The 22,651-nt window shown below is 36.9% G+C and overlaps 1 protein-coding gene across 7 annotated transcripts in view; it reads left to right on the top strand.

Annotated features, from left to right (window-relative positions):
* Nucleotides 1-22,651, top strand: part of dysf (dysferlin) — a 100,880-nt gene that overhangs the window by 53,841 nt on the left and 24,388 nt on the right. For 5 of the 7 annotated variants that reach the window (XM_015390436.1, XM_015390438.1, XM_015390439.1 and 2 more), the window contains 8 exons: nucleotides 2,095-2,269; nucleotides 2,349-2,422; nucleotides 5,380-5,439; nucleotides 14,597-14,608; nucleotides 15,453-15,551; nucleotides 20,719-20,847; nucleotides 20,985-21,140; nucleotides 21,218-21,309. In XM_015390436.1, coding sequence (XP_015245922.1) covers nucleotides 2,095-2,269; nucleotides 2,349-2,422; nucleotides 5,380-5,439; nucleotides 14,597-14,608; nucleotides 15,453-15,551; nucleotides 20,719-20,847; nucleotides 20,985-21,140; nucleotides 21,218-21,309 — 797 coding nt within the window. The remainder of the gene's footprint in view (nucleotides 1-2,094; nucleotides 2,270-2,348; nucleotides 2,423-5,379; nucleotides 5,440-14,596; nucleotides 14,609-15,452; nucleotides 15,552-20,718; nucleotides 20,848-20,984; nucleotides 21,141-21,217; nucleotides 21,310-22,651) is intronic. The other 2 variants (XM_015390441.1, XM_015390440.1) reach the window with 1 other exon arrangement.

The following is a 22,651-nucleotide window of genomic DNA, read 5'->3' as shown; positions in this document are numbered from 1 at the left end:
TATATATAAGAATCAGGCCAAAGGTCTTGGCCGCAATTAAAAATCCACAAAACAGTAATCCAAATTTAATCCCTTCATTCTACTGCATGAAATCTCCTACTCATAGATGTTCTTCCAAAATGTTCTTGAGAGCTTAACAATATTAAAGTATAAAGTTGATCCCCTCTGTGTTTTATTATGACAGCTTAAACTAGAGTATGGAAATTATCACATATTTTTTCCCCTCAGACACAGATCCAGCCCCTGCTGTTTAATGTTAACAAGATTAAGCCCCTGCATTTGACCACCACAAGGGCATGACAGCCTGAACCGGACAGTGGAAATATGCACACATTTTCTCCCCTTAAATTCAGCCCCTGAACTTTGTCCAAACATTGACTGTTAACAATTTTAGGGTTTAAAGTTGACTGCATTAGTGTTTTCTTATGCCACAATGGCAGAGGAAAATGCCACATGCATACTTTCCTTAAATAAAACTCTTTGAAGAGTCAAACCAAATCTCTAACTCTCTCAATTTAATGTGTTTCTTTAGCATCGGTAGACTTACTTAACCCTCCTCAAAGCCAAAAAAGTCAAAAGAATTACATTAAGCGACTTGCTTTTGGGGATTTACTTAAAATGTAGCTCCCAAGGCTTTTTTAAAGTAATAGCAGCTAATAACAGTTAGACCTCTCCGCAGTAAAACCCACAAGAGATAATTACACATCTTTGAATTAATTATCCTAATTTAGTGTGACTGAGGTAAATTGGTCACAGGTGCTACATTTAAGGTTCTTTAAATCAAATAAATTATGTGAATAAGTTGCTTACTGGATATTGTTGGGGAAACATACAGTACATATTACCTATACATATATTTAAGGGACATTTTTGGGTTAATTAAGTAGTAACTCTAGAATTGTTGTTGCGTTTTCTCTCAGTGTCCGGTAAAGTTGGGTGATAGGATGAAACCATCGCTTTCCTTGAAAAAAAAAATTATAATTATAATTTCAGACTGTTCAATTTTCCTCATATAGATAAACAAATGAATAATATAGTCAGAACAACTGGAAAAGAGGAAACCATTCCCATTATACGAAACGTTTACATTTTGAAAAGAAAACAAGCATGTTTATCTTATTGGGTTTCAGCAGTGTGGGCAGGTGATTAACAATACATGCTCTGAGGGTGTGCTTGTCTTTGCCCACAAATTCACTTGTACTAATATATTGTCCATCGACATTTGTTTCACTGACGAATCTCAGTTGGACAATTTTTACATATTGACCAACCTTATGGTCTGGTTGTAGAAACGGTACGGATTGCGTATGGATACCTGGGTTAATACGCTGTTTTATTTGATGGGCCATTACTCTTTGCTTATGGGTTACGTTAAATTGACTAACAAGAACTATATGGCCTGCATTTGGGTTCACTTAAATATAGCTTAAGAAGTATCTCAAAGGGTAAGACCTCTTTAGTCTGTATTCCAGGCACTTTGAAGATGCTGTGACTTAGTGTTTTTATTTAACGCTTTATGGGGGGTACCATTTTGTCCTTACTGTTATAAAATAATTATGAATATTCTTCAATCCTAAAATATATATCTTGATATATCCTACAAGAAACAAAAACCTATGTGATAAACTCTTCAGAACATTTAGTTAAAATTCTGTTCAATTTAGGGATTCTTTATTATTCTTTATTAATACCTCTTTACACAACTTTTAAAGGTGATATATATTTAATTACAGTCTTTGATTGTTTACTCAGTTTAATTTATTATTTTAAGATGAAAAGAAGAATAACATGTCCACTGCTTATCATGGGTTACTTTCTGCTGGTAATTCACCAAATGCTATCTATACTATCATTTTAGGCTATAAATTCATTATCGCAGATAAAACCATTAATGTTGATAGCAATAGGTACCCAATAGGTGTCCCGTAAATAGCAAGTCCCAATTAGCCCCTTAAGTAATTGCACACATGTCAGTAAGTAACCGCAAATGCTGCTTTATGCAGATGATGCTGTGTTTCTTTCACAATGCTATCTTTCTAACTGTCATACAAAAGTTTTCTTTTGTATGACACTTCCTCCTTCACTTCCTCTCAGAGACTTCCCCGTGAGGAGCTTTACATGCCGCCTATTGTAATCAAAGTCATTGACAACCGTCAGTTTGGGAGGAAGCCGGTGGTCGGTCAGTGCACCATTCGGTCACTTGAGGAGTACCGAGGCACACAAGAGGAAGAGCAAACAGAGCAGGAGGAAGAAGAGGGCGGATGGAGACGTAAGAAAAAGATCTTTTGGTTAATTGACACTGCAGATTTATGGTAAAATCTATTGGTTTTTTATGTTTCTGTATTAAGGTGAAACACCTATGGTAACAACTGGAGAAGTCTTCATTGACATTGACGATCGAGAGCCACTTGTTCCTGACCAGGTAAAACCACACCATTAGTAAGCTGCTTTTTATGACTCAATATCAGAGAAATATAAGTAAAATCATCTAAATAGAAGGAACTCTTTGCCTTTATATAGCCAGTAAAAAAGATTCTCCCTCTTTAATGCGAACAGATTAGACGCATGGCATCAAACTAATGGGTTCTCTTACTAATGTTTTTACATTTTTTTGTTTTTCGTATACAATAATTTCACTCCCATCACAACAACAATATTAACAAAAAGCAACTTACAACTTCTTTGATTGTTGGATAACAGGAGGAGTATGAACCTAAGAAAACAGCAGCCATGTAGCAGGCAGTAACATGTGAAACCATGAATGTGGAAAGGCTGACACAAAGACATATTTCGAGCCAAAATGGTAAATTTTTTATTAATTTAAATACACTCAAATATGTTCATATAAAAACATTATTGTAATGTGAAACAGAAAGGTATAAACAATAAAGGTATTTTGAGATCTTCAAACCTTTGCAAACCAAATCTAAAATAGAATTTCTCTCTAAAACCTTTTGAGAAACTCCTAAAAAACTCCACACACGACATTATTCATTTATTTTAGATTTTCAAATATTTAAAAGTAAAAATATTGAAAGATTTTCAGCCACTACCTTAAAGTTTCACAATCCAAAGAATCCAAAATGGCTATAACTTCAAAATAGATGCAAACCAAAAGCCAATAAAATGTATACTAAGCTATCACACCTGTATATTTACATGAATGCCAACAGCAAAAAAACAACATTGCATTATAAAATTTTCCGTCCTTCCTCCCTTTTTTAGGTGATTTTTTAAAATCTCTTTTTTACCTATTAAACCCACTCTCCTAATATCTTACTTTATATTTGCATTGACTTTACCTTTGTCTTTATCCAGGCAAATATTTAAATCCATCAGTTGTTCACACTATTATTTTTTGTAGGCCTGCATCTTGTTTTTCTTTATTATAATAGTTTCCTTCACAGTTAAAGGAATAGTGCCGAGCCATATGCAACAAATTAACAGTTTAGTGTCTTACTAGGGGACCTTGTGTTTTCTTTATTGTAACTTAATCAGTCATCTCTCTACAGTCCCCTTTATCATTGGTAAGACCTCCCTAGGTGTTTAAAATTTCTCTATCCACAACTTTATTTCCAATCCAGCTTAACACACTGTTCTACTAGATTTTATGTACCATTGGTACACTTTACATGAACTTTGATTTAGTTCCTGGGCGTTAAAATTTGCCTTTATACTGAAAAAATTTTAAGGATCGTGAGGAACGTTTCAACACTGACCTCTTTCACGCCTCCAACCGCACATTTTCCATTCTCTTCAATCACATTTGTCTCATTGCGCTGAAGTGGGAGTAGCAGGTTTTAATGTGTGCCAACATGGGAGGTCCAGAAATGCACAGCATGAGCTAAGAAGCATAAATCACTCTCTATGTGTCAGAGGGACCATGGCGTCTAAGCAGGGTGTCGAAATCAGTGTACACTCCCTGACATAAACCCCGCATCCAATTAAAGCGCCCAACATCAAAACAACGAAGTGGACACAATAAGAGGGACTCAACCAGACAATAAATCTGAGGTTCCTGCTGAATGTTTCTCATGTTTGCTGATTCTAACTCGAGGAGGATATAGAAATATGTCATTTGGAAACAGCTGTAAAATGGAACATCTGGTCAGCAACCTCAGTAATAAACAAATTTGTTTTTTTTTTTTTATCTATGTAGTAAAAGCAAACAGGGAACGGCTTTTTTTTTGCTGCCCAAAGCAAATTTTTTGCATTTGTCAATTTCCCACCTTATTGGAGTCCTCAAAGGGTGAATATATTTACAAGATATAGCTGCTTTTCTGAACAACATACACTGCAGTGTGCTTTCCACTCATCCAGATACTAAAGGAGACACTTCAACAGCTGAAAACTAAATATAGTAGAATAAATCACTCTTTTGTTCCACCCAAAAGTAAATTATGTAAAGTTTAAGGTCACCTCTCTTCGATTAAACACAAATAGGCTAAAACTTCTGTTTTGGTTCAGTTAAGTTAACCTACATTTACAATTTCACTGCCAAATAATGCAGTGATGTATACACCAAGATAACCAGGCCTTTCCAGACAATTTGAAAAGTCAGTATTATGATTCAATTCCATTATAAACTTCTTATAGGTAAATTCACAACATTTCGGTACAGTTTAAAACATTATAAACAAATCAAAGAAAATCCACAAAGAAATATGTGAGGAAGATATTTGTGGACCTACTGTTTCATCCTACTGCCCCCTGATGCCTGCAGGGACCACATTTAGCTCTTCAGACAATTATGTAGAAATATAAACAGTACGAGAAATGGCTAAATTAAAGTTCAGGAGGTAGAAGGATTCTGTGTCCCAGAGAGGAATATGTTTTGTTGTATCAAACTCAGATTTAATTTAAAATACCATTTGAAAACAGAAACGCTTTATACACATTGAAATGAGTCTTGTACTCACTCAGGCTAAAAGGCCGCTCAGTGATGAAGAAGCCATGAACATAAAAATGAAATAGAAAGTTAGATTACAGTGTACAAATTCACTTAGGGGCAATAAAGTACATCATAGAGACTACACTTTACATCCTACAAACAGAAAATAGTTTAATCTTCTTTAAAGAATTTTACAAATAAAACAACACATCTAATGAAATATCAACCCAAGTTCACAGTCAGGGGCTACAAACAGTGGCGGTTCTAGAAAATCTTCACAGGGGACGTCCAGGCAGGGACCAATGTATATGAGAAAACACTATCGTGAAATATGTTTGTAGGTTAAAACCTCAGTTGAGTGATGTTAAATATGTGTCAGGGAAATGTTAAAAGTCTAATTTTTATGTTGTGTATATCCCTAACCACCTAACATCAAAGTGTGTGTGTTCTCTTTGTGTTTTTGTCTGCTTTTGCATGTTTTCTTGTAGTTTGCAGATGGGGCCAGTTCGGCTATCATTAATCTCTCAACCTCTAGTTCCAGCCTTCATGTAGGTAACATACTCATACTTTAACTCATGTCATTCTGTTATTTATCTATTAATTCATTTACCAGTTTTCACATGTTGTCGCTCTGTACCCATCAATGTGCCATCCTTTACTTGACATTTTGCCACATTTTGTAGACCAGCTCTTTTTGTTTTTATTGGGATTCATTGCAACAAAAGTGCACCATAAGTGTGAATGAAGTGGTTTGCATGTATTGCCCTCTTTGGAGAAACTCCTGGTCCTTTTCATTTGGCTGCAATTATAGCTGCAGCTGTGAAGGAGTATCTCCCTTCCAGCGTTTTCTTTTTTGTTTTGTTTTTTTACATAATAGCTTAATAGCTAAAGTTTAATAAGATTGAATGGAGATATTCTGTGAGCAAAACTTTTAAGTCTTGCCACAGATTCTAAATCAGTTTTAGGACTGTGCTTTGACTAGGCCATTATAACATCCTGTGTGTTGTATGCTAATGTATACTTTCTTGCTGGAGGATGAGCCTCTACCCCAGTTTCAAGTCTTTTGCAACCTTTTACAGTTTTTCCAATCAAACTTTACTTTTAAAGCACTAAAAACAAGCAGGTGAAAAAAATAAAGGCAAATATACTATTAAAACTATTAAACTATTAAAAACGCTATTAAGAGCCTTTTAATTTTACAAGTTTGTAGAGAACAGGGGATCATAGGATCATAAAAAATCAGTAATGAGTGGCAAGACCGTTGAAAGACTTTAAAAACAAGGATTTATAATTATATAATTTACAGGAAATAGTTCTGAGCTTAAAAGCTTAAAAAAATGTGTGCAATTTTTTTCCATATTGGCAGAACGAAAGCAGCAGTGCCTGACAATGGCAGTTGTTCAATGAAGACCTACTGACCTATTTAAAAAAAATCTGTGGATTATTGATTCATAGTGATTTGCTGTAACCACCGACTTTAATTTGGCCCTTATTTATAATTTGGCCTTAATTAATTACATGGAAAGTAGTTGTAGTCCGATTTAAAACCAAGGTTTGTTTCTGTTGGCTTCACATACAACTTCTTCTGTACCATCAAAGACCATCGCTTCAGTCATGCTCTCATTAAAGACTAAGCAATGTACCCTTCAGTTCTTTAAATCTCTGCCCTGTTTTGAGCTCAAACCATTTTCCCATCCCCTCTGACCATTCCGTCAGGTGATTCTCTAGGTCTTAGTTACAGAAAACAGTGCATAGAATTAGATGACTCCTGAATCCAATTGGTTACATTTTAAACAGTTAATACATTATTCTGCTGTTAATTTTTGATAAGCTATATTTGAAAAGTATGTTTCATTATCTTTTCAGTTTACTAAGACGTACTACTATGAGTACAAAATAATTATACAATAATGTACAGGAAATTCTGTTATAAAACATGGCAAAATGTGAAGACCTGTTTTATTGCCACTCTGTATCATGTTTCATATATTCAGATCTGCTCTCACTGGCAACAAACTGGGAGAATATCTTTATTTTTACACTTGGTCTGGGGCTGTGTCAGAAATTCACACCAAAGTCTTTACTAACTGAAACTGATGGATGTCACTGGCTCAGAGAGATGAGGACTGATGGAAGGAATGCACAAGAACATTTCAAACTCCTTTCCAAGCAGAGATATATAGATTTTTGGTTAGCGACATCCTCCGATCCCTGCGGTTTGGAACGGAATCTGATCGTCGATTTGCAGAGGAGACCTCGCTCCTCGTAGCATTCTCACGTCTTTGTTTTTTAAAGCCAGGTCAATTCAAAGACTAGGCCCGAACCGGAGCAGACTCTAGCACACTCACATCCAGTAGTTCCTCACTCGACAGTAATTGGGGGGGTTATTTCTTTCTTTCTAAACAAAGATATTTGTTTTATTAAGGGGACAGATATTGAAACCACTCAAATTAAAGGCTCGGCTTTCTGTCTGCTCTGGGCCAAAGTCAACAGAACTGCTATAGATCCTCTGTACCACAACTCCCTGTGCGCCGACAGTTACCACAAGAAATAAATGAGAGAGGGTTAAAGAGGGGGATACTGAGGAAAGGAGAGGCTGAGTGACTGAAAGAATCAGAAAGGGTTTGAGTGAAAGGAGGAAAAAGAGGGAGGTAATGTCGCATGGCACCAGCAAAAGAAAACTGGCTCCTTTATGTTTGGGTCAAGACCAGAAAATCGAGCCTGATGATTACCACATTACTGTAGCAAAGTGTACTGCAGAGCTGCTTCCAGTCGGATTTAGTTTCAGCGTTGGAAAGTTTAAAAGGATCAGCTCTCAGAGGCTTTATGACTCCACAAACAGGCATATCTGAAATGGAAAAACGTCACATCTGATCTTCAGGATGCAAGCTTGATGACAGTATCTCTCTGGGATTTTTTCGCCCCCTCAGTACAAGGAAGCTGTATTCAAGAAATCAGGCAGATCAGATGTACATAATGTGGTTTCTGAGCCGATTTTCTTTTTTCTCCAGGTGAAAAAAAGGTGGTCAAACCTCTCCATTCCCATCAATTTCAATCAAAACTATTCAGGTCCTTTGCCAACAGCCAGTCAGATTGGGTTAAAATCCCACTTTGAAAATGTTGTAGTTTGCCTCCGCTTCTATAAATCCTTTCTGGATTCCTTAAACCAGAGGAACTAACCGACATGCCGTCATGCCAGGCGACATTGTGGCATGTGGAAAGAGGGGGGTTACATTTATGTTGTAAATGTTGTTGAGGGGGAACACGCATTTATGGCCCTAAAATGACACTGTGACCAGAAACAAGATGTCAAAATAGCTTACTAAATCAATATTGTTTTTCTTGTTCTGCTAATCACGGCCACAGACTGATGTAAGCTGCTGCCCTCCCCTAAAACTTTAAGCGCTCCACATATTTTCAGCCCAAAATGTCCTTCAGATGTGTCCATGCAGAGCTGGGTGGTGCATTGCATTTGAAAGTCCACTGTCAGGCATTTGGCTGACTGTGAGATTTTTCGTCTAATGAGATATACAGTATGGCCAAATTGTTTGACTAAGGAGAAACGATCTGAAACAAATAAAAGCAACATAAAATTAGCTAGTTTTAGCAATTAGCATTAGGTTTTGACTGACTTCATACACTTTAATATTTCTAGCCTAAGCTATTTTGCATTGCCTGCAGATAGCTGGGCTTTTACCACTTTATTTATTTACGTATGTATGGTATGGGATTGTGATCATTCAAGAAGATAAAAAGGAGTATGAGATTTAAATACAAAACAGACTGAAAATAAAGGTTATCAAATTCCATTTAAACAACAGTGACTCACAATTGCCAAAAAGGCAGTCAGTGTATATGCAGCTGTTTGAGTGATGACACACAGAATGTTTTGTTCTTGGAAAGTTCCTGGACAGTGGAGTCGTGGCTTGTATCGCACAGTCTACATTTTTATAGGTGCAAGGAGAAATCCCAGCATAAACATCTATTACTAAAATGCTTCCATGTCCTTCTTTTAGATAATGTCTATAGCAACATTTACAAAATCCATGCAAGGTTGTTTTCTTACATTCTGCCATCTAAATGGATAACTATGGAAAAGAAAATGTATTTAAAGTCTTACAATAGGTTCATATCTGAGTTAAAACCATACAGTTTGCAAAAGGAATGAAAAGCCATTGCGGGGGTACGCAATATTGTTCCTCGAGTGCCACTGTCCTGCTCCAACACACCTGAAACAAAAAGCCAAATGACCTCCCTGACTTGTTGTTAAGTTTAGCAGAGGCCTGGACATTTACCATGCTTCATCTGTGATAAAGAAGGGATGTGTGCAAATCTGCAGGTGGCTTTTGCTGATGTTACCTATCCCTAAGCTATTTCATAATACATGCAAAATGTTATTGATCCAGATACCAGAAGACATTTGCTACAACAAATGTAACTTTTTGCAGCACTACTGGACCTGGTGTCATACATCAACCTTTCACGACTGACTTGGTACAGTACTTTTCTAATGTATTGAGGGCCCCAGCTCTCTCTGAAGTAGATAGGCAAAAGCAGAGAAGTGAGAATCTGTTGAGCATATGTAGGTGTTTTTCTTTCGGGTATATCCATCTCTGTAAACTGAACCTTTTCTTCTTTTGGTCACTGGCATCTAGCAGATAATTTTGTCGTTTTTCTGACCATAAAAATAGTTTGCTACAAGGCAGCGCAGGATTAAAGAAGCAAATAGAAATTGAGCACTGGGCTTAAACTCGTTCTGTGTAATGTCAGTCAGTAATCGCAGGGGAGAAATTTATTTATATGAAAGATGCCACAAATTTTTACTTGAGGTATGGTGCTCTGCCTTCAACCACAAGGCAGCAAATGACAAAAACAGGCCTAGTTGATTCACATTCTTCACTCTAAGCAGGGTGTTTTTTAGCTATTCTACCAAAAATCTGTGCAGATTTTGAGAAGTATTAAGCCTGCCAACTAAACAGATTGAGGAAAGGACATCTTTACTTTAGAGTCTTTTTGATGAAGCCTTTGAGATTAAGAGAGTAACAATTAGTAGAGTTTAACCAAGGTTGGTAAATGTAGACTGTTTAATATTAGATGAAAGATTCTCAGAATAAGTCACTTCAATGAAGGGACAAAACTTTTTATATACAAAGATAATCTCTGGAAGAGTCGATAGCTTTCTAAAGCAAGAAAAATTATTACTAACAAGGAAATGTTTACCGGACTTGATAGGCTTCCCACAAGTTCACATCCGAGCAGATTCACCCTGAAATCATCCTGTGCAATGGCCATGACAGCTGCAAAAGATCACGAAGTTGTGTTTCAGACCTCTTCTGGCATGTTAATTGTTAAAGTTAACATTGCCTCATTAGAAAGGGTAAACATCACAAAACCTCTTCCTTCAGAAAAGGTTTAAGGTACTGAAACAAGACTAAGAGTCCAAAAGTTGCATTTAAATGAATCACCAGTCTTTTGGAATGTCCCTTCAACTGCTGACAGCAAACTTGAGACATTAGGCCACAACAGACACTGCCATGTTAGAAGGAAACCAAACACATTATGTCAGCACCACATCAACAACTCTCTCAAACACAGTATTGGATGGGCTCTGGTTTCAGCTCTTTTACAGCCACAAAACCAAACACCTTTTAGATACTGACTCAACCATGAACTATGATGTTTTCTAGAGGTGAATGTAAAGTCATACTGTATAGTAGAAACCATTCAAAATTTCCCAACTTTCCTTGATGGGCCCTTGGCTGGTCCCGTACAATTCCTTTTTTAACATCAATATTTGCACAATAATATTTTTTCTGTCATGATTCGTTGACATTAAGATCTAAAGAGAAGCATCGTCTCCAGGTCAGACTTTGTAATTCAGTATAAGGGTGAAGTCAGAGTAAAAAAATATGAATGCACAGGAGAAGGCCAGTGGCTGGAAGTTGGATGGGAATTTGCTGGGAGTTCAAGGGAAGTGGGCTGCCGTTCTGCTGGCATTTCACTGGGAAGGTCCATTTTGAATGGCTTCTACTGTATTTTAAAGGCCAAAGACTTCAGATCCAAATTGCCTCATCAACAAGACAAGGGGCACAAACACAGCAGAAAATCTGCTTTAGAATGTTTGAAGAAGAGAAAAATAAAGGTTTTGGAATTACTCCATTAAAGTCTACACATCAACCTGATTGAAATAGTGTAGTGTCATTTAAGAGAAGTGATGCAGAGATAATTATTTTGCTAAATTAAGCAATGCTAAAACATAGAAGCTGGCTGAAAATTCCTCGACAATAATGTGTTAGTGTAAAAGGTTACAAAAAAAACTACTACATCAAATCATTGTTTTCAAATACGGTTCTAAAATCTACTTAGCTATAAGGCATCCTTTGTTTTCCCAAGACTGCACAGATTTCCTTCCACATTAAGCAGTATTGGTTATAGTATGTGAAAATAAAATTGCCCTCTAAACCGTAATAACTGGGTTTCTTCTAACGATTGCCATTAAGTGGGTGAAGTGACTGGCATCTTGCTGTGGAGGAATTTTAGCCCACTCTATGTAGATTGTTTTAATTCAGCCACAAAGTTTTTTTTTGTCATTTAGTGTTGGACTTTTGCTGATTTGCTTTGGATTATTATTCTGCTGCATAACTCAAGTGAGCCAGAGCTTAAGGTCACATACCGATGGGTGGACATTCTCCATCCAGGTTTTCTGGTTGAGAGAAGAATTTCTGCCACTACCTCTGCCTGTAAGATGTTCTGTTTCTGAAATGCTTAGCTTTATATCAGATATAAGAAGATATAGTCTTTCAGAAACTTCGACTTTTTTCTTCTCAGTCCATAGAACTTTTTTCTCAAATACTTAAGGATCAATAAAAATACCTCATTTTTTTTTTTTGGTACTCCTAAACTCTCCCTTAGGTGCCATATTGCCAAGTCTCTTTCTTATTCTTAATTCATGAACTTTGACCTTAACTGAAGAAAGTCAGGCTGGTAGTTTTCTAGATGTTGTTCTACTGTAGTTTTCCTTTAGACCTCCTAGAGGAATCATTCATGTGTTCATGGGGTAATATAGGGACTCAAGGGACAAAAATCCCTCAAAAAGGTTTTACAACATTTTTCATTCTATTAGATGTCGGTGACTTTGTTTCTCATCTACACTTGATCTGATTCAAATCAGGTTGTGATTTGATTTTTATTGCAATACTTTTGTTACTTACTTCGCTTTGTCCGACAGTCATTCTTGATTCTTCAGGTCTGGTAGTAATGGGACCTGGGTGTGGCTAGTATGAAGGACCTTGGCCCTCCATTGAAATGTGATTAGTTGAGTCAAATTTATTATTATAACAAATGATATCCCACTGCCTCAAATTCTTATTGCGGCAGTGATAGTGGCTGTTTGTCACAAATCCTCAAAAATGCAGATGTAACTATATCATCCGAAGTGAATTGAAGTTTTGCAAGCTGGCATTTACTGTGACAAAAATCCAGCCTTCACTATGGCTTTAAGAGGAACCAAACCCATGTAAACCTAAAATTCTGTACCAACAGGATTTGTATGTGCTTTCTGGATCTTTCTATGGTAACAGGCAACACCTTCTAATTAAATAGAATGGAAAGAGTTATCATTAGGCTAACTATAGCAGTAAAGTTTACTTACTTGTCATGAAGAAACATGGTAACTTCAACGTCCATTTTCTAATCCTTCTCATTTATTGGCTCTTTCCACCTGGAAAAGGCTTGTCCGATGCAAGGGAAAATGCTTTGCTATTACGCTCATTAATACTGTTTTAATCCCTCTCCTGCAGCTGTACTTTCAAAATAGCCGGCTGTCATTGTGCTTCACAAGCAGGTGACCAGGCTTATGCAATGACTAATATCTACTTCTTCGCTCACAACAATGTATTCATTTTTAGTGAATGTAATAATACACAGATAATAACACATGCACTAATGAAATAATTGATTTAAGGCAGCAAAATTATTACACAATGTCCCTTTAAAAAAAACGAATAAGTGAAAATAATCAGACTTCATCAACTCAGGGAAACTATCTGATAATATGATTTGTTGAATCTAAAAGTTTTTTATAAACTTTTAAAAAACCAGAAACAATTTATCTGTAAGGCCGCAGACACTTCTCCACATGAGTTTCACTTTCTTCACTGGATTGTATAAGATTTATTGACACTTGCACTTTAGCGCTTCTGGTTTTAGCTCTGTGTCCTTCAGTTTGCCATTGATGGAGCCCTCTGTATTTTCCAGATGTTTTTATAGCATTAAATAATTAAGTTTAAATCATATGTTTCGTAATTGGGTGATGAACGGGGCCTTGTGTCTTGCCACACAACAAATTGCCACAAATGCAGAAATCTGACCTGACCGCTGACCCTGAAGTGGATGGGGTTTCCCCATAAAAGCTTTTATGAAGCATCTCAGAGCTCTTATGTAAATCCTGTCGCTCTGCTCTGAGAGCTATTGGCAGTGCCAGTCTTATTTGGTTACTCTGGCTTTTCCTGCGGGGCATAATTATTGGCTGCAGACCACACCGACACCCTTTACCGACCGCTACAGGCCTCGTGTGTGTACACTCGTTTTCCAGGCTCCCATGTTGTAGCCTGGAACGGTCCAGCTACGGCTTTAATCTGTCTGAACATAGTCTCGTGGACCTGAGCGAACACACCCTGAAACGATGGTGGGCGAACACTCACTGGCGCCCCTGTCATAAGTGTTTGGCACTTGCTGCACACAGAGGGCACATTAACGCACAGCAGACGGCTTCGAGCCTCAGACGTATGTGTGTGCTGAGCCCCACATGCTTGTCTTTTCCATGCCATCAAGGGCTGCTGCTTTGGAAAAATTAGGAATTTCATAGTGTTCCCTGCCCTAGTTGTGCTTTTAAGTGATTGTGTGTGTATTTGAGTCTGTGGGAAATATGAGAAAGGGGATTCCGCACAAACCTGCTTCTATAACAGCACTTTTGTTGTACATTAATGCACAGAAAGTTAAGAGACGTGCATGCGTCACCAATTTGAGTGCTCCTTGGAGGGTTTAGTGCGGCAGGGTGGAGACTGATTGCATTTAAATGTGAGGCTTTATTTCTGTTTATAGGCTTGTTCCCTTCTTCCATCACAGTCACAATCACACAAAATGACAGAATTTATTTTTGGAAGAAAATAATGCAAAAACATTTTTTATTAACCCTATGGTTGATGTTGCCAAAATGAGCAGATCATTTTTGTAAATTTGATGCACAAAGCAGCTTTATACTTTATTGCATCCCAGTTCAATTTAAACCATTATGTATCCCTGAAAAATCACTTTAAATTAGTCAAAATGACAATCATCCAAGCCTCAGCATCTCAAATCAAAGATCTGTGTTTCACCCTATGAATAGAAGGACATTGTAAGACCTCAGCATGACTCATAGCTGTAATAGTAACTTTAACAACCTTCACTTTCATGCCAGCAGTCATGTTGTAATACAGGGGTCACTTCATTTTTTTTCCTGAAATGGTGAGTGTCTCATTTTAGACTGAAATCCTTCATGTATTACATGAATGAAAAAGTCATACTTCCATTGAATGTGTTTGTTCTTATTGTTTTAATGTGCACAATTCTGATAGTATGGATGACACGTATTCACAGTCTAGAATAGGATGATTCTCAAACATTTACATTTATTTTCTTTCTTACTGTTAATGCGGGCCATAGCTGTTGCAATGGGTAAGTCTGTTCACAGATTGTTCTTCAGCTTAAAAAAATTATATTCAAGGCAACGTATTGGAAAACAAAAGTTCAATGGGTGTTATGGTTACGTAAATCTGATAAGAAGCATTGCTTACACAGTTTTATAAAAGGTATGGAAAACCAGCTCAAAACAAGCAGAAACTTTCCTTTTCTTTATACACAAACATCAGGATTTTTAAAATAATATAGTTCCTCTGGTGTGCATGTCGGTTTTTGCCTAGATTGTACCTCTCCCCATTGCTTTCCCCTTTTCCATTGCATCAAATCTCCATATACCATGACCTTAATGCCATGGAGCCACGAGAGACAGTTTTTAGCCGTGTTGACGTGAGTTGGCCAACTCCATCTCCAATGTGATCACTGGAAAAATCATGGTTATTTCTGACCCCAGTGCTACATAGCAAACATAACAAAGACAAACAGAAGTTCATACAGGACTTTAAATGTGTTTGAAAAGTCAAATAATTTTAAATAAGTTCAGCTGTCAAGAAAATTCTTTTGTAATGATCATCCAAAGCCCAGTTGGAAAAAAGGCATTTCGGTGATTGAAGGGATGTCAGTTTATATATTGAGATTACATCAGTTAGCAACACAGTAAAGAAAAAGTGGGGTTGAATTCAGGCCTAAAGTGAAAATTATGTGTTTTGGATTTAAGAATATTTCGGAACACCCCCGATAAAAATCAACAATTTGCTTAAGAGGTCTTGACAAATCTCAAACAACTGTCAGAGAGAAAAAAACAGACCCTTTGCTATAAAGCATTTTATACATAAAATTCACTTAAATTTTTTGTTTTCTAACTCTGAACATTTGTCTTTAGGCCGAGGAGTTCATGGACTGGTGGAGTAAATTCTATGCTTCCATTGGAGATAAAAACAAGTGTGGGACTTACCTGGAGAACGGCCTGGATACTCTGAAGGTGAGGTGTAAATTACGTTAATTGTTGATGTAGGGGAAAACCTAAAGTAAACTTTTAAATCTTTTTAAACAAAATGGTAAAAACTGTAATCATTGAAATTAACAGTTTAATTTTAAGATGTGAGAGTTTCCAGTTTCCTGGGTCACTTTGGGAAGAGTCACTGTTTAAAAGTGGTAAAAACATTGTTAAATTGAGTTCTGCGGATAAAACATGTTTAAAGAAAATGCAACCAGGCAATGGGGCAAAAACAATTTTCTTCAAGTTTATGGCAGCCTAGTGGTTAGGGCATAGAGCTTCAAATCCTGAGGTTCTGGGTTTGAGCCCCACTCCCACAGACTGCCAATCTGGCTCTCTGAGCAAGACCCTTAACCCCACACTGCTCCCCGGGCGCTGCAGGATCACAGCCCACTGCTTCCCAAGGGGATGGGTTAAATGCAGACGTAAGTTTCTCCAATGTGGGATCAATAAAGTTCAATTATAATGTATGGATGTGAGACCAGTGTGAAATACCTCCCATCACTGTTTTTTCTCCTCACTGTATTTTAGCTTGACTTTCATGGTTTTGTCACGGTAGATAAAACCAATATTAGGTAAGCTTGTGTATAAACAATATAACAATATTAACTGTGTTTGTTTGTCTGGAGCACTTTTGTTTAAAACAAGCTTGTAGAAAACCAGTGAAGCTAGCCACAATGGATGAATAACTTCACTGAATGGGAATTATGGGGTAGTACAACTATTCCTAAAAATATTTTTATTATTTTTTAAAGTAACTCTGGTAAATCAGAATCAGAGTTACTTAATTAATCCCTTGCAGGAAATTATAATTCTTCTCTGAGTAAACACAAGTAGCTGATACCTGGCATACTGGCATTCCAGCAATATATAGTAAGTTATAATGGGTGTTAAGTGTATAAACAAAGTATACACAGCTCTATTAAACCTCTTCCAAAATTGAGACTCATCAGGACAGGCAAAGTTTTCCAGCCTGATTGGAAAACCAGATTCCAGGTTTGAGAATCCTGTGGGAAATGCAGCATCAGTTTCTCTGTTCTTTGCAGATATATGGCAGAACTTGGTTTGGTCTTCTGCTGTTGTAGCCCATCTGTTTCAAGATTCAACCTTTACTTTGTTAAGAGATGCTACTCAGTATACTGTGCTTCTAACAAGTATTTTTCTATAGTTTTGTGTCCTTTCTTTCATCTCACTCCAGTCTGCCCAGTCTCCCCTGATCTCTAGCTAACAAGACATTTCCCTCCAAGAACAGCGGTAAACCAGATACATTTTTGCATGGAAATCCTAGTAGATCAGAAGTCTCTCAGAGAAGACCACCTTCAAAATCACCTAAACCTTCTATCATGTAATTCATGTTTAGTTTGTTCTTCAGAAAGTCATCTTTACCACATTTAGAAGCATAACTGCAGCTTTTGTTAGTAAGAAAGGGGAAAGGTTCACATCAAAGAAGGTAATATATACTGGTTTGGTTTACTTCGCTCCCATCCTTGTGGTTGTCTGTGTTTTCCCTACAAAAACTAGTTCTCATGCCCTGTCCTTAGACGTCATCAGGAGTCCACAAAATGAATCCTTTCTCTGATCACAGCAGTGGGACAGATTGAAGGCAAAGTTCTGATGTCATCAATGTCTGAAACAAGCAATCCTAATGTCTGCCTATCTCCCTGGAGTCTCCTTCCTTTTGCGTCGCCCACGCTTTGATTGACCCTTATCCAGATTCTCTTGGTCCAAAAAGTGACCTTCCACTCCACTAGACCTTAAAGCAATTGTCGTTCTGCTCTTCTGGCGCCCAGAGTCGTCTCAAAATGTGACTTTTAAACTTCTTTTTTTTCAGGGAGATTTTTTTATCTAACCTTAAGCCTTTCTATAAAAGTAGCTTCACGTACATGCCTCAGTTTCAACCCCCATCTGTTTATTTTATTGTCTTTTAGCCATCATTAGAAACCTTTGGACTTTATTGCTGCTGTACTTTTCACACACTTTGTCTCTGATATAAAGAACATCTCCAAGTGATTTTATCACCAAGTCTTCACTCTGTCAATAGTTGACTACAATAACACCTTCCTGAACTAAAAGCTAATGAGTTACTGATCAATAAAAAGCTCCCATTTATAAATATATGGGCTGTCATTTGAATTCTGAGATTTAAATAGAATATTTTATTCTGTCCCCTTAAAGTCCAAACTTTTGCTTCCAATGTAACTTGACAGTTTAATGGACATGGGTAAAAGCTGAGAAATGAGCTGTCGATCCAATTGTTACCTGGCGTCTTTTTCATTCCCTCCTCGTTCTTCCAGTCACAGTTATTTTGTTCCAGCACCTCCTCCTTTTAAAGTCTTGCTGGACGTTTTCTCTTGTTCCTTTAGTCCGTTAAACAAGCTCTTCATGCACAACCCCTTCTGTTTTAGGAAAATGAGTTGTTATTTCCAACCTTTACCTTCCTTTAGACCAAAGCTGCCACCTCCTTACTCTTTGTCTGCCTTCTTAAGTGATTTCCTCTACCCTTTGACTGAAATTGGACTGGTACTGTTGTTCAAATGGCAGAGTCTGAAATGAAGACCTGAATATATCATATCCTAGAAGAAGTAAAAAGTCCCTGTAGGCGAAGGTTAATCCATAATTCAAATCAGGAGTTTATATATATTCATCATAGCCATGGATGTCATATTAATTTTAAGCCTTTAAAATGTAAATCCTCACCTTCAGACAAAAGGAAATGGGTAATGATGTTCCAGAACAACTCACTGGCCTCCAAGGCTGAAGCCCATTATGAGATAAAAACTGTTAGAACACCAATGTATTTGTCAACAAGCCTTAAGAAACAGAGAACCTGCTTCAAAACCAACACCTTTGAGCTCAAACAACATTTGCAGCCCATCATAGAGGAACTCCAATTGCTTTATAGAAAAGCATTTATTGCCAGATGGGACAAAGGCAAAGCACATCTAAGAAATTAGTCTCCGACTAATAGTCCTTCAAAAAAATCCTTAGACTTTACTTTTATTTATGCTGGACATGGGCTTCATAGACTTGTTATTTGTGACTTAAAAAAAAACTTAATTTAATTGAATTGGGAGTAAGAGGTAATGTTCTCCATACCTATATTTTGATTTTTAACAGTGAGAGGTGCTTGAAATATTTGCCAGAGACTTTTAGATATTATAGATTAAATGGGTGGTTGTAGCCTATATTATAACAACCCACTCATAGGCACAGCAACAAATATATATTTCTCTTCTAAATATTATATATTTGTTTGACTAGCTGCATCATTAGAAACTCTTCATACTCAAACTCAACAACAGAGTTTGAAATACTGATTTAGAAAGTGTTTTTCTAATCATCTTATAAATCCAATGACTGACCCTGAACCATTCAATGTACTTCTTGGACAATAAACACATAAAACTTCTCTGATGCTGAAACTATTTTTAAAATAAGATAAATTGTCATAATTAACATAAGTTTAATATGACTGTTAAATGCATATGTGTGGAAATATGCTGTCGATGAACTGTCATTTTTGATCTCCTGATCTATGAGAATGTAGTGTTATAGGACAGTGCATTTTATAAGAAAACATATACTTTCCATCTGTGCTCCACATAGTAAAAAAAACTTAGGATCTGCTTTTTAAATATTTAAAGCTTTAGCTGGGTTCGCTTTCAAAGTTTAGACGTGTTGTAGGGGTAAAGACTTTGGCTAGATTTGTCCTCTAAAGACTTGTGGCTAGAATTGGACTCCCTCCTCAAACTGTTCAGACTAGACTTGGAGTAGTGCCTGAAAGACCAGATGCATGACGGGAACTCCCCCCCTTTAAAAACTTGAGGAGCATCAAGGTGAACTTCAGCTTCCACCTCTGCCTCAGTGTCAGTTTAAAGGAACTCTACCAGTTCTGCTAACAACCAAGGTTAAATATCCAGACACATTCAATTCAAAGTTGTAAGCTACGTTCTTGTTTTCATGAAATAGTTTTATATTGTACGACTATTTCTCTCTAAACTAAATGGCTCATTAAATGCCCTGAAATAACTGAACTATAAGATAATTAGTTATGTTAGCACAATAATGTTTTGTGTAAATTGTATAATTGAAATCATTACTTTAACTCCTAACAAAGACACTTACAATGATGAACGTCTTATAATCTAAACATCACCTTTCCTTGTTTTTTGGTTTCTTGTCCTCTTTAATATACATCTTAAGATTCAAATGATCTAGCTGTGAGTGACTAACTCCCAGACAGTCAGACTCATACATTCATAAATTAGAAGAGTAAGAAGAGTAAGTGACTGCTAACAGTGTCGTAATGACAATGGTCTAATATTTAACCCCGATTTTGTGTCCTTCTCTGCTGAGCCTTCCACTTAATCCCTCTTTGTGACCAATGAGTTTGTTTTTCTTTGGCAGCACTTCTCGACTTATTCAGTCACTGCTGTGACAGATGCAACAAACATCCCTAATGAAAACAAATGAACCTTCCTGTAGTTTTGACACAAAGCCGTCACCGCCCAGCTCCGAAAAACAGTGCAGACAGTATCTTTTGCCAGCCTAAATGTACGTAAGGCGTTTCTGTGTTTGTTCGCCTTTTGGCTTCTCTTTAAATCCATAAAGACTCATGAAGGATGACCTATGAAACAACGTGGGGGTTTAGTTAGAAACCTCATAAAGACATACAAATGTTCTTATTTTCTCAGCACCTGTGGCTGATCCTTAAATTATCAATTACATAACTGATTACTGTTCAGATTTTGTCATTTTTTCATACAATGCTTTAAACACCGTAAGAAAGGCTGTCAATATTTGTAAATGTGTTATGTATACAATTTCTATAAAATAAAAAAACTGACATAAATTTGCCTCCTTGGACGGAGCATGCTGGGAAAAATTTTTTTGATCTTTGCTCTGACTTTTTCATTTCTTCCACTTCCACTGTTTTATTGCCTAGTTTAAATGTTGACGCTTTATAAAATCTCAGCTCTAGTCGTTCCAGACAATTCATCTTCTTCTTTAAGGTTCTTATTGGTCTCTGCTTGAAGTCAGGCTTAATTTGTTTGATTCGCTCCAACCTCACATTTAATTTTTTTATTTGTCACCTCTTTCCCCTGGTAAATAATTAGACCCCCCTTTGTTTTTTGTTTGTTTTGGGTTTCAGGTTTATGACCGGGAGTTGGAGAAGGTGGAGGATTTTGAGGGTCTCTCTGACTTCTGCAAAACATTTAAACTATATAGGGGAAAGACTCAGGATGAAGGAGAAGACCCTTCGGTTGTGGGAGAGTTCAAGGTAAACACCAAAATGCATCCTGTGCCTTAAACTATTATAATTGGTTACATTGAATTTTAATAATAGATTTTTTTTACATCTACTCTGTCAGATTGGTACGTGACATTCTGCTTTAATTTTTTTTGTGTCTGAATCAGGGTATGTTTAAGATCTACCCACTGCCAGATGACCCGTCAGCTCCAGCTCCCCCCAGACATTTTAAAAAACTTCCCCCAAATGGCATCGAAGACTGTTTGGTGCGGGTCTACATAATCGAGGCTCAAGGGCTGCAGCCCAAAGATGCCAACGGGAAGGTAGGTCTTTGATGCCCTCATCAAGAAGAAGATTCATTTAAAATTTAATCTAAAATGTGATTTGCTGTCTTTTTCAGTGTGACCCTTATGTAAAGATCACTTTGGGGAAAAAGACCATCAATGACCATGAAAACTACATACCCTGTACTTTGGACCCCGTGTTTGGAAAGTATGTATTCTTCTATCCCTTTTGCTCGGTCTGTTTGCAGAAGAATGCAAAAGTTAAATGAAACTGACTTAATCGTTATCAACTACAAATATACCATGTTTATAGATTTTTTTTTTAAATCAGGTGTGTCAAACTTGTATAAGTTTGAATAAATATTGAGAAACTTCAGATTTTACTGGTAACAGAGAGTAAGGGAAGTATTTGTAATTCAAGACTGTATTTCATATTCCATTGTCTAAGCTGTGACCTTGAACTAAAAATCCTCAAGGACCAGGTTCCTGCAACTTTTTGAATTGTGTTTATTGCCGTGCACCTGAATCAAATAGCTTAACTACCTCACTAGCAACAGTATGCAGAGCTCTGCCATTGAGCTTATATTGGAGTCAGGTGTGTTGAAGCAAAGACATTATTAAAAGTATCAGGACACCTGCCTTGTGAGTTCAAGAACAAAAGATTGGTTTTAATTCCCAGTTGTTTTGTACTAACACTTCAGAAATGAACTAAAATAAAGTGATAATTAGGAATGTGAATCTGAAATTTAGATATAAGAGTCCAAGTTTCAAATTAAGACAGAAGGGCAGTTTGCCATGTGCTATTTATTGGATTAAAGGAAACATAAAAAAAAAAAATTGAAAAGATTATCTGATCATATAAGGCCAATTATTTCACCCTTTTTGCCTTAATGTGAATCAATATCTTTGAAGAACAGTGCAAAATACTCCAAAATATTTGTATTTACGGCTTCATGATTTGGGCAAGATTTGCTTCATTATGGAAATGGAAGCTGATTGGAAAGGTGGATATGACTGAATACTGAGCAAATCATGTAGAACCCCTGGCTGAGGCAATTTACAATTATACAGCATGTTGGGTGGTTCTATCCTGTTGCTGCAATGAAACACATTGACATTTGTCACGATATGATAAAATAAGGCTAAGTTGCAGGGGTGTGAAAGTTTTCCAAAGCTTTGCCACATCTCACCTACTGTTGAACTCTGTCTCAGTTAATGTGTTCACAGTGGGTGGATTTGCTTTTTCCAGCCCAAATCATGACTCAGATTTAAGGCAATCTTTTCCATGAACACATCAAACATGTTAACAATGAGCCACTGATGACTGCATTTATTACATCACCATTAATAAGCTGACAGATTTATCTTGTGCTTGTTAATTAGTCACAATGTGGTGATCTCCTCCTCTGATTATTTTGATACCGTGTTAGTTTTTTGGACAGTAGGGGTCAGTACACACAAACCAATCACAGATATGAACATTGAGCTCAGATCTTAAGGGAAATAATCAGAGGTGTTTATTTATCAATTTATTTATTCATTGTACAATT

Source organism: Cyprinodon variegatus, unplaced genomic scaffold (assembly GCF_000732505.1).
Source record: "Cyprinodon variegatus isolate N-32 unplaced genomic scaffold, C_variegatus-1.0 Scaffold499, whole genome shotgun sequence".
NCBI classification, from domain to species: Eukaryota; Metazoa; Chordata; class Actinopteri; order Cyprinodontiformes; family Cyprinodontidae; genus Cyprinodon; species Cyprinodon variegatus.
The sequence above is the reverse complement of the archived record's forward strand: the minus strand, read 5'-3'. Positions and strand labels throughout refer to the sequence as shown.